Raw genomic sequence first — 14,261 nt, 5'->3', positions numbered from 1 at the left:
TAAGGGAGTTTCCCGCCAAATAAGGGACGGTTGACAGCTATGGCCCAACTAGAGGACCAATGCTGCTTCCTAGGTTGAAAGCACTTGCAATGGCCCTGTTGGTTTTCGTGAAAGAATTGTGGGGATCTTTAAAATTCTTTTGTTGAAAATATTAAATATATATTGTTAGATTAAATTTAAAAAGTAAGAAATAGAACCAAGTCACACGTTCAAGATCTACAGAGCCCTATCCCAGTGGTAGTTGCTAACATTTTGACTACTGTATGCAGTTCTTAACCTTGATGCTTCCACCACAAAATATGGCTTGCCCAGTACTTTAAGAAAAGTGTGCCATGATATATGTGCAGAGTGCAGTTAGTTGTCTCCTCTTAAAAAAATTAAAAATCAGTTATTTTCTGCAACACCAATGGAAGAGCTTTCATGTATGAGGGCCCAAGTGTGATTTTTTTCAGACACGTTTGACTCCAGACCTCGTTTAGAAACGAAGCTACAATTTTTGAATTCATGTATCGTTTACATCTATGCTAAACACGGCAAAAGCTTTTACAATGCGAGGAAAGCTTGCTTCCAGTTGTGTGCAGCTCCACACCCCCACCCCAAAAAAGAATCAATTCATTCATTATCCAAACACTTTTTAAATTAGAAGAACGGAGTATTCCAGCCAATAGACAAAAATAATGGTTATGTTTGAATGAGGCCACATCAGAGCACAGGAGAAGATATTTGAAATGCATGGCTCAGTCCTGAAAATGTGAAGTAGTAATCTCTGCTTATGTGTGGAGTTCATCACACCAGACTGATCATGATCAGCCTCTGTTGTGTCTGAATTTGGAGAAAATATCTTCCAGGTTTCGGAAGACAGGCTCAGAGACAGAGGCCAAATTTTCATTGTAGAAATTCACTGACCAAATCACAAAAGAAGCTAGAAACAACAGTGACAGCACTTTCCTCCATTTGTGTGTGTTCCAAAATATATCCGCTGCTATGGAATAGGCTTTTTCCAGAGTACTCAACTTCCTAATGTTGATTTCAGGCACTCTGGAATAACATCCCATTAATTTGTACCCAGGATGCTTCTTTCTTTCTTTCTTTCTTTCTTTCTTTCTTTCTTATTTATTTAACCCCCGCCCATCTGGTTGGGTTTCCCCAGCCACTGTGGGCGGCTTCCAACAAAAGATTACAAATACATTAAAACATCCTGGGTGTCTGATGTGGTTTCCAGAGTGCCTGACATGCATCGGAAGGATACAAGCATTCTGGAGAATCAGAGAATTGTAGACCACGAGGGTCATCTAGTTCAACCCCCTACAATAAGGGAATGTTTGCCCAAAGTAGAGCTTGAAACCAGGACCCTGAGATTAAGAGTCTCATGCTCTACCAACTGAGCATTTTGAACATTATGTGGGAAGATGGGTGGCATGAAGACTCCAGGAATACTCTTTATGAGTGAACTGATAAAACAGGGTTTTTTGGTGAAGGGGGGTTGTGGGAGGTGGTAATTTACAATAATTACACAGCACCCCCTTAAGAGAGTACAACAGCAAGAATTTCATGACTCTGTTCTTTTACAAACTTCGTACAGTTATCGACTGCACACACTTTGGTCCTAAAACAACTTCATTTCAGAAGAGGAACCAAAGTACCTCAGGACGCAGGAGGGTGGGAGGTTTTGTGGTATAAAATGATAAAGGGTGTGTTTTTTTCTAGATTGAAAAGGAGTGTGTTTTATTTGCTAAAGCGCTGCGTCAAAATTGATAAGGAAAACAGAAGTGTTTTCTTACCTCATTAAGAACGCCCTTCAAATAAATTCATTTTCGATAGTTAAGAGTTTCTACTCCCAAATAAAAGTTCTTTCACATTCATTAGACTTTCACTGTATAAAAATGTACAGCGGCTTTATTGACATGTACATTCCATTATGTTTACAGCTGCAAGATATGAGGCACACTCAGTATTGCACTTCATTAAAATTTCAGGCTCAAACATAACCCAGAAGTTTAAATGAAACTGCTGTTTACAATTTAGTAATTCTTATACAGGACAAACATTGATATTTTATATATACAGCGTGATACTGGTTACATTTATGCCTTCCTAACACTTTAATAACAGTCTAAGAAATAAACCAGAATATTCCTTTTTTTCCACCCCTACCCGTGATGCAGTTACAATTGTACAGGATTACAAAAAAGTCAGTATACAATAATCAACTTTTTCTTCATCTGATATCCAGCATCATTTGGAGTCCACGGAAACAGAGCCTCTTTGACAGCAATTATTTATTTGCAAGTGTCCAATGCTTTGTAGCTGATGCACGTAATGGCCACATGCAAACACCTCACAAGTTTTGATGTCTTGGGTCATAAATGTCACTTTCCCCAAAGCAAGGATTATGTACATGGTATTTGGCATCCATCTTCCCGTATTGTGTTCCTTTTTTCCTGTGTTATCAAATGGTCCCATCCTCATTTTAATTGTGGTTTATAATGAACTCAGGACACTTGTGGGATGACAGCAGCTTTGCTCTGGCAAATTAAAGGACTATGGACTAAAAAGTATGTGCATTTCTGCAGACGCCACAGCCTAGTGCAAATTCCTCGCCAGTAGGTGGATGGACTACATGAAGGGGACATTCTGTTCCTTCAAGCTGCTTGCCCTTGGGACCTGCAAAAAGGTTTAAGAAGACCAAACAAAATCTGTAAAACATTGCACGAGCACTGAGAAATTTATAAAGCTACACCACTGAAGGGTTCAAATCTTTATGCTAAAGGTAACCCACCCATCCAACCAAATTGAGAGAGAGAGATAAGAGATCTGACCATATTGTGCATGGTGCCTCTCTTCTTGTGGAAAGAAAGCTGTAAGAATCACCTGGCATGAGTAAAAATTTAGTACTCTGACAAATCAGGTGACATGCAAAACTGAAGGCTTACACAGGGGGTAAGCATTTAACACGAACCTCTTGTCAGAAGAGAGTTGAAGGGAACCACAAAAAGTCTATACTTTGTGGTCTTGGAGACTAAGAAAACCTCAACATTGAATTTATGGCTTCCTAAAGGGTTTATGTTACTTCCCCCCTCCTTCCGCCCCCGTTTTCTTGACCCAGGAACACCGATCACACATTATAGGATATTTGTAATTTCTGTTCTTCATGCATGTACCAAAAGGCACTGTGAAATTTGTTTGAGAAGGGAGGGGACCATTTTGCTACTGGTTTTAATGTGATTGCTTTGCTTATTTGGGGGAATAAAACATCTGATATTATTTTCAAATAACTCAGCCTCCATGCATAAAACTGAACATAATTATGAAAATCTGAACAGGAAATACTAATCTGTGCAAGGATCTATTGTAGCAGATCCTGCTTAAAGACTATCTGGCATGCTACTTTTCCAAGAGTTTAAAGCTATTCCAAGATACCTTTAACTACCATTTTAAAATGTTACCTGCAGGACAATGTGGAAGTTCTTCTTTAGGAATGCTAGTCATTCTTTGGAAGTCGTCATGACAAGCATTGCAAAAATGGGTTGTCCCAAAGCAAAAAAACACAGCCACTGAGCAGCAATAACGACATTTGTACTCTAGAAAATCTGTACCATGTTTAGGACACATCTGTGAAAAAAGGGGGGAAACCAGAGGTTAAGCTAACTAGCATGAGTTAAAAGCTGTTTTCCTTTGTACATTTGTGGTGGTGGTGTTTTTAAAAAAAGCAAAGCAAAAGTGTTCTCCTACCTGAGCCCGTGAAACATCAGAGCAGGCACCACAGATGAGCTCTCTAGGATCATAGTCATCTCCCTGGCCAGCCTCAGCATCACAACGTGCTTCTCCACCAAAATAGGCCTAAGAGGGAAAACATACAAAAGACTATCAGGACATGGAAAACTGAAGACAGTACAGTGGTACCTCGGGTTAAGTACGTAAGTAATTTGTTCCGGAGGTCTGTACTTAACCTGAAACTGTTCTTAACCTGAAGCACCACTTTAGCTAATGGGACCTCCTGCTGCTGCCGCGCCGCCGGAGCCCGATTTCTGTTCTCATCCTGAAGCGAAGTTCTTAACCCGAGGTAATATTTCTGGGTTAGCAAAGTCTGTAACCTGAAGCGTCTGTAACCTGAAGCGTCTGTAACCCGAGGTACCACTGTACAGTTCATTTACAGCATCTCAGAAGTAAATTGATTTGCAAAGAGGAACAGATGAAATGTTATTAGTATATAACAATATTTTTCCATGTGTGTATCTATAGATCTCAAGCATAAGGGTGGTTCACTATTGGTGAAGTCTTACATTTACCTGGCTAATTTTGGATGTGCTAACAATTAAAGCAGAGGGTTTCTACATTTCAACATCCTTGTTTGGGGGTAGAGGGGGGTTTGTGAGGGATAGCAAGTAGTCAGGATGTAGTTTCATAAGAAACAGAGCATGAATGGGAAACCAGTGGCCGCTCCAGATGCTGGAAGAAAGAGTTCTTGCTTACTTCTTCTAGTCACTTCTACCTTTCTGAAAAAATGTCCCCCAAAAGATGTCACTGCACAGAAAGAGGAGGTGCCTGTAACCAGGCGCTGAAGAAAAGAGAGCTGCTGAAGTTTACATTATTAACTGAAAATGACCATCAGAGGGCTGAAAGTCTTTTAAATGCTTATTTCAAAAATAAAGCTGGAATTGAAAAGGTACAATCATGGAATTAGGTTCTAAAATATTTTTGCACAGTATAAACCAGCGTTTTACCATGCATGGAAGATTGTATCTATTTCTGGCACAACTGACAGAATCTTTTGCAGCACCAAAGTGACCTCTCCTGGGCAGTGTGCATGGGCGTCCTGGGCTGGCCAGAAGACAGGAACCGACTCTCGACCTTGCTGATGTGGTCCAGAGGAAAGCAAAGCTTGGCTAGAGGAGTTGCTGGAAGGAGGCATACAAGACGCCATCTAACCGTTTTAAGGACTCCACTACAGTTTTGTGTAGGGCTTACTGTATTTTTCGCTCTATAAAACGCACCTTTCCCCTCCTAAAAAGTAAGGGGAAATGTGTGTGCATCTTATGGAGTGAATGCAGGCAGGAGGCTCTGCTCAGCGCTCCCTTTAAGGAGCCGCGTGGAGCGTGTGTGCGGCTCTTGGGGGCTTTTCCCCAAGGAGGGAGAAGGGCTGCCCTTCTCTCTCCTCGGGGAAAAGCCCCCAAGAGCCACACACACACTCCGCGTGCTCTTTAAAGGGAGCGCGGCTTTGGGGAGAGCCGGGAAAGGCTGTGCGCGGCCAAGCAAGAAGCCAGGACAGCCAGCGGGATCGTTGCGCAGCGATCCCGCTTGCCGTCCTGGCTTCTGGGATTCAGAATTTCCCCCCCTTGTTTTCCTCTTCTAAAAACTAGGTGCGTCTTATGGTCTGGTGTGTCTTATAGAGCCTAAAATAAGGTACTCCTTAGCCTTTTCTTCCCCCGAAGATATCCTGCAAGGCAGCAGATACAGATTTTTCCTCGGGGTTTACTTCCAAAGCCTTTCTCACAAATGAGTGTGGCCGCAAGGCAGCAGAGGTTTAGGATCAGAGTTTTCCTTCTCCTAGATGGGCTACCTCCCCAGGTTGACGAGTCCCATCTGCCCCTCACTTCCCTCTACGGCACGTGCAGAAACCGCCTTCTTGTCCATTGGGACCACTGTTGGTCTTATCTGCTCCGTCCACCAGAGCCTACCCTCTCATGTAGGGAACCTCCCTAACTCACCAAGGGTTGCCGACCCATACCAGGGCTTCAAGCAATTTCCTAATCTGGTTAATCTGAACAATGGATCTAGGCCCCAAATCATACCTTTTTGCATTTGTAGCAAACATAATAAGCGTATCTGTTCATAGCGAAGCCAGCAGGGTCATTGTAAAACCGAACTCCGGGTGTTGTGATGGCCTCACTTTTGTGCAGTCCTTCATACTCCAGTCTCATCAGTGCTTTCCTCTTCACGTCTTCATAGAGCTCCTTGATTGGATCAAGCAAGTCCTTTAATACTGTATGATTAATTTTGTTCTGTTAGAAACCCACAGAAAAGAGGAGAGAGACAATTAGGAATTTGTAAACAAGCATTTGGCAAAAATGAAGATTTTATTTGGCATGTAACTTATGAACACCAACCCAAAGGTTCACACACATTTTAAACAGGATCACACAATTTTAAACAGCAAAATGCCTATCGACCAACATGGTAAGAGTCTCAACACTCCTGTTGAGAGGGCCATTTCAGTGATGACGCCCTGGTAAAAGAATATCTGGTGCCCACACATTGTGGCCCTTTGAGTGCCCAGTGAAGTACTTTGTATTTTCCCAGCCTTTTGAAAAATCTTTTAGTAATGTAACTGTTTTTAGAATAACTCCTGAAATGTTCAAGATCTGCTGAGAAGCTTGCTGTACTGGTTTTATTATTTGATGTTGTGTTTTTATGCTGTATTCTATATTTTAGTTTTATGGCTTTGATTTGTTTGTTTCTTATTGTTGTTGTGTGTTATCCAGAAAGCCTTGTTATTGGGTGACAAATAATTGCTGCTGATAGATGAAATGAGAAAACACCCATCAATGTTTAGCATAACATTTGTTAATGCAAGTATGCAAAAGTAGAGAGGCAAGAAAATATTGTTTATTCCTTAACCATAGCTATTTTAATGTATCTAAAAGCCTCAGCACATATTACTGGTGTGACTGAAACATGTCAGTGATTTCCATAGTTCGAAATGTGCAATTTGTTTCACATTTCCTTCACAGGGTGCTTGCTCCTTCCTGTTATATTATGTTAAATCACTAATTGTTCCCCATTTACTTCTTCCAAATCACACATACTTTGCATACACTGCTAACTTGAGCAGTTTCTAACATTTACTGTAATGGTCCAGAGACATAACTGTTGCACAAAATTATTTTGGAGGTTATTTTCTATCAGACACACCAATTGTTTCTTAAATTCCTTGGACATTTATAGCATGCAAATCAATAATTTAGAATTTCGATCAAGCCCTTAATATTTCCTAGTAATGTTCTTAAAGACTATCCATTTCACATTGATTTCAATCCTGAAAATCGGATGAGCACATTTCTTGGCCCTTCAATATGGCTTGTTTCTCAAGGGATTAAAATAGCGCTTGACCATTGGCTCACCTTGCAAATAGGGCAGGACATAAACCCAAATGTTATCCGTGGCCCAAGCCATCTGTTTTCTAAAACTCGGCAACAGCATTGCAAATGGAATATATGACTACAGTCCAACTGTGAAGAGGAAGATTTATCAATACATTAACAGAAATAATCCCTGGTACACATCATAATATTAAGCTTTGCCTTAAAGCAGACAAACTGCAAATCAGAAAAAAAATGTTTACTCTGATTATACAGTAAGAAAAATGGGTGATACCCAACACATTGTGAATTGGTGTCTGTTAGTACAACTTAACTTCTGGTTTCTCCTCTCCAGCCACCTATGTACACTCAAAATATGTTCCAGAGGGTTGAAGACCCTCTGAAGCAGACCCTGAAATGTGGTGATGGAAGGGAGAAACAGGAAGCCACATTATGCTAGCACATTATGCTCAAGCCTGCAGACATAATTGAATCTCACACAGTAGATAATTACAAAAAAGTTGTTAAAAGAACATTGTAGATAATAAAACAATGTAAACAAATACAACTAATAAAACACTGCATTAAAATTATTCAGAACCTAGAGCTAGGATTAAAAGATCCAACAGCTGCTTAAACTGACTTAGATTAGAAAAAGCTTGTGAAGGGCACATGCAATTTGGCACAGAAGCCAGACATTTGGAATAAAAATTGATCGGGAGCAAAGTCAAGGATTGTGAATTCATGATAGAGATCATCCATATGAGATAACTCAAGGCATTAACTAGGTGACTTGGTAAAAGCACACTTGGAATGGGTTGAACCGATCATTAGGGTAAATTTCAGCACTGGATAAACCTGACAAAGGAAGACCAGCTACTAAGCACCTGAGCAGTACAAATGCAACTTGGAACCAAAGAAGGTTGGCAATGCTCTGAGAATTAGAACAGCAGAAATTCTTGCATCATAATTTATTAGCAATTAACACTACCTGGAAAAGCAGCACAAAAACAGCAGCTCTGAATAGTTCATAGTTTACATGCTGGCATAAACATGATTTCTACAAAGTTGCTCCCTGCTGATTAACTAGGAACCTCTGAGAATCAGCTAGTGTTTTTGTATATTAAACACAACATTCAAACCTGAATAGCTGGTGCTGCCGAAAGTGCCTCGGTGAAACAAATCATGCACATGTCATCAGCATCTTGTTTAAGGGTCGTGGTGCTCTTATCGCAACCATGCAAACAGGGCAAGCAATGCTCTTCATTCTTGACACCGCCACAGGGGTGACCACAAGGATGAGTCTTGCTGCAAGCTATCTTAGCGTACTCCTGTTAAAAACAGATGTAAACTAACATGATACACACTCAGGTGGTTGGAGCCAATAATTTCTATTTGGCAGAGAGGAGAAAAAGTCCTGCCACAGATTTAACAGGTAACAGCAGTAGTAATTGTATTATATAGGAAGCTGCCTTACTGACTCAGTATGCGTCAATACCGTATTGGGCTGAATATAAGCTGCACCCGCAAATAAGCTGCACCTTTAAAATTGGGGGGGGGGGGGAGAGACATAAAAAAGGCTGGTGGGGTTTTTTTTTTTGCCTGTTCAGTCTGCTTTCCAATTGTTTCCTTACTGGGCTCTTTGCCGGCGGCCTTCCCCTTTCTTTCCAACAGTTCGGGGGAGGCTTGGGAGCCACAGTTGGGACGGGCGCCATTGTCCCGCACCCCTGACGGCCCTTGTGGGCAACTGTTTCAGCAGCGATATCATAAGGTTGCGAATATAAGCCGCACTTTAACTTTTCACGGTCGGAATTTGGAAAGAATGTGTGGCTTATAATCAGGCCAATATGGTAATTTCTTCTTCCCTTTGCCAGAATTGGCGCTTCAGGTGGAACAAGGGCATTGGGAAGGAGAACTGCACCTGGCAGGTGTGTGAGTAAACAAGAATGATGGAAGAAGGCAAAATATGAAAGGAAGGGGAATATTTATCACCTCTGCACTTCCTTCTTTCAGTTCTGCATGCATTTCATTCCCTTCCCACTGCCTGAAAAATCCCTCTGTTGCAAACTGAAAAGGAGGGGAACCTATTCGATAAGGGGGTATTGGAACAGTATTGTTCTCTCTCGGTGCTTCTTGGTTATCTAAAAGAAGTAGCTCAAAAGGATGATATCTCACTTTATCTTAAGTTGCGCCCTAAATGCTCATCCAGACCCCCTTTAAAATCTTCCAAGAAAGAAAATTCCGACCTTTCTTGTCTAACGAATGTTACTGCCCAAATAAATTATTAGAAAGTACTAAACCATGTCTCCATCCTCTTTATGTTATCTTTTCAACACGCTTGGCACAAAATGTCCGTTTCTGGTACAGCTTTCATTGCCAAGCTAACTGAAGTACTAAGCTCTTAGAGCTCAGCACACAATACAGATAAATGGATGCAAGATCAAGAAATGAGCTGCCGGAATTACTTCAAAGCAGGTTCAGAAAAGGGTAATTTGGAGGATGACAGTGGGAGTACTAAAGCATTCCCCAGCCTTTCTGCCAAAATTCTCCTATCCCCTACTTGCAATCCTGGCAAACGCACACACAGAAAGGTGTGGAAGTTTCAGCAAAGATGTTTTGCAAAGAAGAAGCAGGTTGTTGGGTTTTTCTCTGTATGCCTGTGTGCAACCTGCAGACGAGCTCTCACATTACTGAATCAAAATAACGTGTCACTTATAAATGGGGTGGAAAGATTCAACAGTTCACACAGACCTGGCAATCGGCATCAGAACAGACGCTGCCCACTGCTGATAATTCTGTTCCGTTTCTGCAGCCACAAAAACGGCACGCTTCAGAGCTGCTCGTAGTGGGTTTGCCTAGATCAACAACAGGACACAAAGTTAGTACTCTTCGCCTAATGTCTTCTTTCGTTATTATTGCCAAGGTGAGTGTTAACCATTTTACCAGAAGAAACAGGCATTGTACATACAGCTGTTAAGTAAAGCTGGCTATTGCAAAGTAAAGGAATCTACAGGTTCCCTGTGTGGAAACAGTCTCACTGCCTGAGATAATTTTCACTTGGAGGTGGCAGAGACTGAACTTGAGACCAGGCTTAGTACAGGACAATGCGCTACATGAGAACACAATTCCTTCTCCTAATCCCAACAGCCTCTCTGTTGCACACATTTCTTCCTGACACAAGTGGTGGTGTAACCCACCCTGTGCCTCCTTCTGAGAAAGATAGGTAAAGGTAAAGGTAAAGGGACCCCTGACCATTAGGTCCAGTCGTGGCCGACTCTGGGGTTGCGGCACTCATCTCGCTTTATTGGCCGAGGGAGCCGGCGTACAGCTTCCAGGTCATGTGGCCAGCAGGACTAAGCCGCTTCTGGCGAACCAGAGCAGCGCACGGAAACACCGTTTACCTTCCCACCGGAGTGGTACCTATTTATCTACTTGCACTTGACATGCTTTCGAACTGCTAGGTTGGCAGGAGCAGGGACCGAGCAACGGGAGCTCACCCCGTCGTGGGGATTCGAACTGCCGACCTTCTGATCGGCAAGTCCTAGGCTCTGTGGTTTAACCCACAGCGCCACCCATGTCCCTTCCAAGAAAGATGCCCTTTCTCAAAAACGAGGCATCGTGGGCAAGGTGACAGAGCGTGCCCGCAGTGCCACAGTTTACTCATTAAAGCTAGCACAAAACTTTTATGCTACTTTCAAGCTTTACATTAACTTTAAACAGTAATTTGGTGCTCTGGAAACAAATGGCGGCGACAGAGGAGAGGCACTCCCTGAATGACCTCAACCACGATGACTCAAAACGAGGCATGGAGGGGTGGGGAAGGGGAAAAAATCAAAGCACTGCAGCAGCAGTGGTGGCGGCAGCTGGGCAGCCACAATTATGACGGCAGTTGGTGGCCCTGAAGGTGGCAGAGGTGGGACACATATACCGTATTTTTCACCCCATAGGACGCACTTTTCCCCCCTCCAAAAATGAAGGGGAAATGTGTGTGCGTCCTATGGGGCGAATGCAGGCTTTCGCTGAAGCCTGGAGAGCGAGAGGCATCGGTGCGCACCGACCCGTCTCGCTCTCCAGGCTTCAGGAAGCTATCCACAAGCCTTGCAAGCCCGGCGGGAGTTCCCGCGGGCTCACAAGGCTTGCGGGCAGCAGCCTGCAGCCCCGGCGAGTGTCCGCAAGCCTTGCGCGCCCGGCGGGAGGTCCCGCCGAGCGCGCGAGGCTTGGCGCGGCAACCTGCCGCCCGAAGCACGTGGAGCCCTCCGGAGGGCTCCCCGTGCTTTGGGCGAGTGTCCGCAAGCCTTGCGCGCCCAGCGGGAGGTCCCGCCAGGCGCGCAAGACTTGGGGCGGCAGCCTGCAGCCCGAAGCATGCGGAGCCCTCCAGAGGGTGCCCCGTGCTTCGGGCAGGTGTGCGCAAGGCTTGGGGCAGCAGCCGCGGCTGGGGGGGGGGGAATAAATTTTTTTTATTCATTCCCCCCCCCAAATGAGGTGCGTCCTATGGGCCGGTGCGCCCTATAGGACGAAAAATACGGTAATTCACCACTCCTGCCTCATCTACTGCTTAGAACTTTCTGCATGGACCTGAGCCCAAACCTTTTGCAAAAGAGGTGCTTTCCACTGAACTATGAGCCAGAAGTAAGTGTTACCAGCATTACATAAAGGGCTCATAATAATAATATTAATATTGATAGGGATAGGGATAAGAATTTATATTTTTTAAAATATGACATTATCAACCCAACTCCTATTACCAAGTCTTGTGCAAATGATGCAAATTAAGCACATACAAATGATCTCTCCTTCCATTTTTATTTATTTTGCTTCAGTAGTACGCAGATCTCTGCAAGTGTTAGGATCAGCTGTTCAGCTTAGCTGAGTACTAAGCAGCCTGTTTGCTTTATATAAAAAAGTTCTGCTGCTTGAGTTGATGATCCAGTTAAAACTGTGCATAATGGAGACCTATGCGTTTCTTAGTAAATCAATTAACCCATGTTTTACAGAAAGTCAACGGAACATTTCATCTCATTTTAGGGATTTATATTACCCTAACTACCCAAAGGATACACGAAAATACATCCTACCTGTTTGTTCTCTGAACTCTACCATAGCCTTCATGGTTTTAGAGTCTGCAAGAGCCATCAGCCAGAAAAGTTTGGTCCTACCACAACCTTCATGAAGATCGACCTTGATCGCCTCCTCCTCTTCTTTGAATACCTGTCAGATTTGGCCAAACACATATTAAACTGACAAAATGCAAAGATCATTCAAAGATACAATCTCTGGTGATACTTGTACATATGGATCTATGTTTCTACAAAAGCATTTCGTCCTGAGAGGATGAAAACATCACACTTTACCTGTCTCTGATGAGACTTTGTTCGCCGATGGAGATGGAGGAATCTATCACAATCGGTACAGAGATTCCCACAGACGTTACATAGGATGATTGCAGCAGTTTCTCCATCATCATGGTTATCACACATAGGCTGATGGGGGAAAAGAGCAAATAGTTCAAGCCGATGGAAAATTTTCTTATTTTATCCAAACAGGAAGAAAAACTTACTTGTATTTCAATCATTTATATGCAGCAGCTTTTTAACATATAAAATGTTAATTATAAGTAGTAAGAGGTTCTCAGAATTACATTTTTTGAGGGGATGGGAACCTCACCCCAATAATTTGCTTTAAAAAATAAAATCAGAATGAGGCAGATAGGGAGCTTTATGACACAGATATAACCAGGCTGTAATTTGTTGAACAATAGAACTGTGATTGTTTCAGCTTTCAAGTATCAAACAATATGATCCAATTAGAAAACTACTGAAACAATGATGCGTATTTTTATATACTAAAATTTAAACCCCAAGTTTGATTGTAAAATGATGCTGGGCACATTTTAATCTCCTCATTTCTTCCCCAGTGGCTATTTTGTTGTTGTTGCTTAGTCCTTTAGTCATGTCCGACTCTTCGTGACCCCATGGACCAGAGCACGCCAGGCACTCCTGTCTTCCACTGCCTCCCGCAGTTTGGTCAAACTCATGCTGGTAGCTTCGAGAACACTGTCCAACCATCTCGTCCTCTGTCATCCCCTTCTCCTTGTGCCCTCCATCTTTCCCAACATCAGGGTCTTTTCCAGGGAGTCTTCTCATGAGGTGGCCAAAGTATTGGAGCCTCAGCTTCAGGATCTGTCCTTCCAGTGAGCACTCAGGGCTGATTTCCTTCAGAATGGATAGGTTTGATTTTCTTGCAGTTCATGGGACTCTCAAGAGTCTCCTCCAGCACCATAATTCAAAAGCATCAATTCTTTGGCAATCAGCCTTCTTTATGGTCCAGCTCTCACTTCCATACATCACTACTGGGAAAACCATAGCTTTAACTATATGGACCTTTGTTGGCAAGGTGATGTCTCTGCTTTTTAAGATGTTGTCTAGGTTTGCCATTGCTTTTCTCCCAAGAAGCAGGCGTCTTTTAATTACAATACTTTAATTCAGTGATTCTCAAAGGGTGTGGCACAAGAAGAAGATGACAAGTGTGGCAGGAAGATTCAAGGACAATCAAAGAAACCTTTAAACCTTTCAGTGTATTATAGTTTAGCATAGTATAAAAAAAAAGTCCATGTGCAGAATATGAGAGAGATCTTTTCAAAATCCTAGTTGTGACCCAGGACTGCTGTTTGAATAGAGTGCTAGAGAGGACTAAAAAAAGACTGTCTTTCAGAGAAGCTTGTCTTCCATCAATGATCTCCTTAACAGGGAAGTTGAAAACCACTCACTAGGAGCATAAACTGACACTAATAGGAATCAGTGGCTTCAAAAATATAAAAAAAATTTTTCCTTCCAGTAGCACCTTAAAGACCAACTAAGTTAGTTCTTGGTATGAGCTTTCGTGTGCATGCACACTTCTTCAGATACCTGAAGAAGGTATCTGAAGAAGTGTGCATGCACACGAAAACTCATACCAAGAACTAACTTAGTTGGTCTTTAAGGTGCTACTGGAAGGGGAAAAAAATTTTGTTTTGACTATAGCAGACCAACACGGCTACCTATCTGTAACTTCAAAAATATAATAAATGTAGTCCTGCTGGTAAAGCTGGAAAGGGGAACCCCCCCTTCTTTCCAGCCTTTTATTCTTGGGGTGTCATTGTAAGATTGTACCCAGTGTCTCTCATCAGCCCCTTTAAGAAAAAGT

The 14,261-nt window shown here is 42.7% G+C and overlaps 1 protein-coding gene across 11 annotated transcripts in view; it reads right to left on the bottom strand.

The window, feature by feature from the left end:
• Window positions 1-1,862: 1,862 nt before the first annotated feature.
• MYCBP2 (MYC binding protein 2) overlaps window positions 1,863-14,261 on the bottom strand; it is a 149,717-nt gene continuing 137,318 nt past the window's right edge. For all 11 annotated transcript variants that reach the window (XM_053384624.1, XM_053384612.1, XM_053384616.1 and 8 more), the window contains 9 exons: window positions 12,431-12,559; window positions 12,155-12,287; window positions 9,831-9,934; window positions 8,222-8,410; window positions 7,122-7,229; window positions 5,793-6,002; window positions 3,733-3,840; window positions 3,447-3,612; window positions 1,863-2,664 (listed from right to left, as the gene is read on the bottom strand). In XM_053384624.1, the coding sequence (XP_053240599.1) occupies window positions 2,549-2,664; window positions 3,447-3,612; window positions 3,733-3,840; window positions 5,793-6,002; window positions 7,122-7,229; window positions 8,222-8,410; window positions 9,831-9,934; window positions 12,155-12,287; window positions 12,431-12,559 (1,263 nt within the window). In that variant the 3' untranslated portion in view covers window positions 1,863-2,548. The remainder of the gene's footprint in view (window positions 2,665-3,446; window positions 3,613-3,732; window positions 3,841-5,792; window positions 6,003-7,121; window positions 7,230-8,221; window positions 8,411-9,830; window positions 9,935-12,154; window positions 12,288-12,430; window positions 12,560-14,261) is intronic.

Source organism: Podarcis raffonei, chromosome 4 (genome assembly GCF_027172205.1).
Source record: "Podarcis raffonei isolate rPodRaf1 chromosome 4, rPodRaf1.pri, whole genome shotgun sequence".
Classification (NCBI taxonomy): domain Eukaryota; kingdom Metazoa; phylum Chordata; class Lepidosauria; order Squamata; family Lacertidae; genus Podarcis; species Podarcis raffonei.
This window is presented reverse-complemented; position numbering and strand designations above follow the sequence as displayed.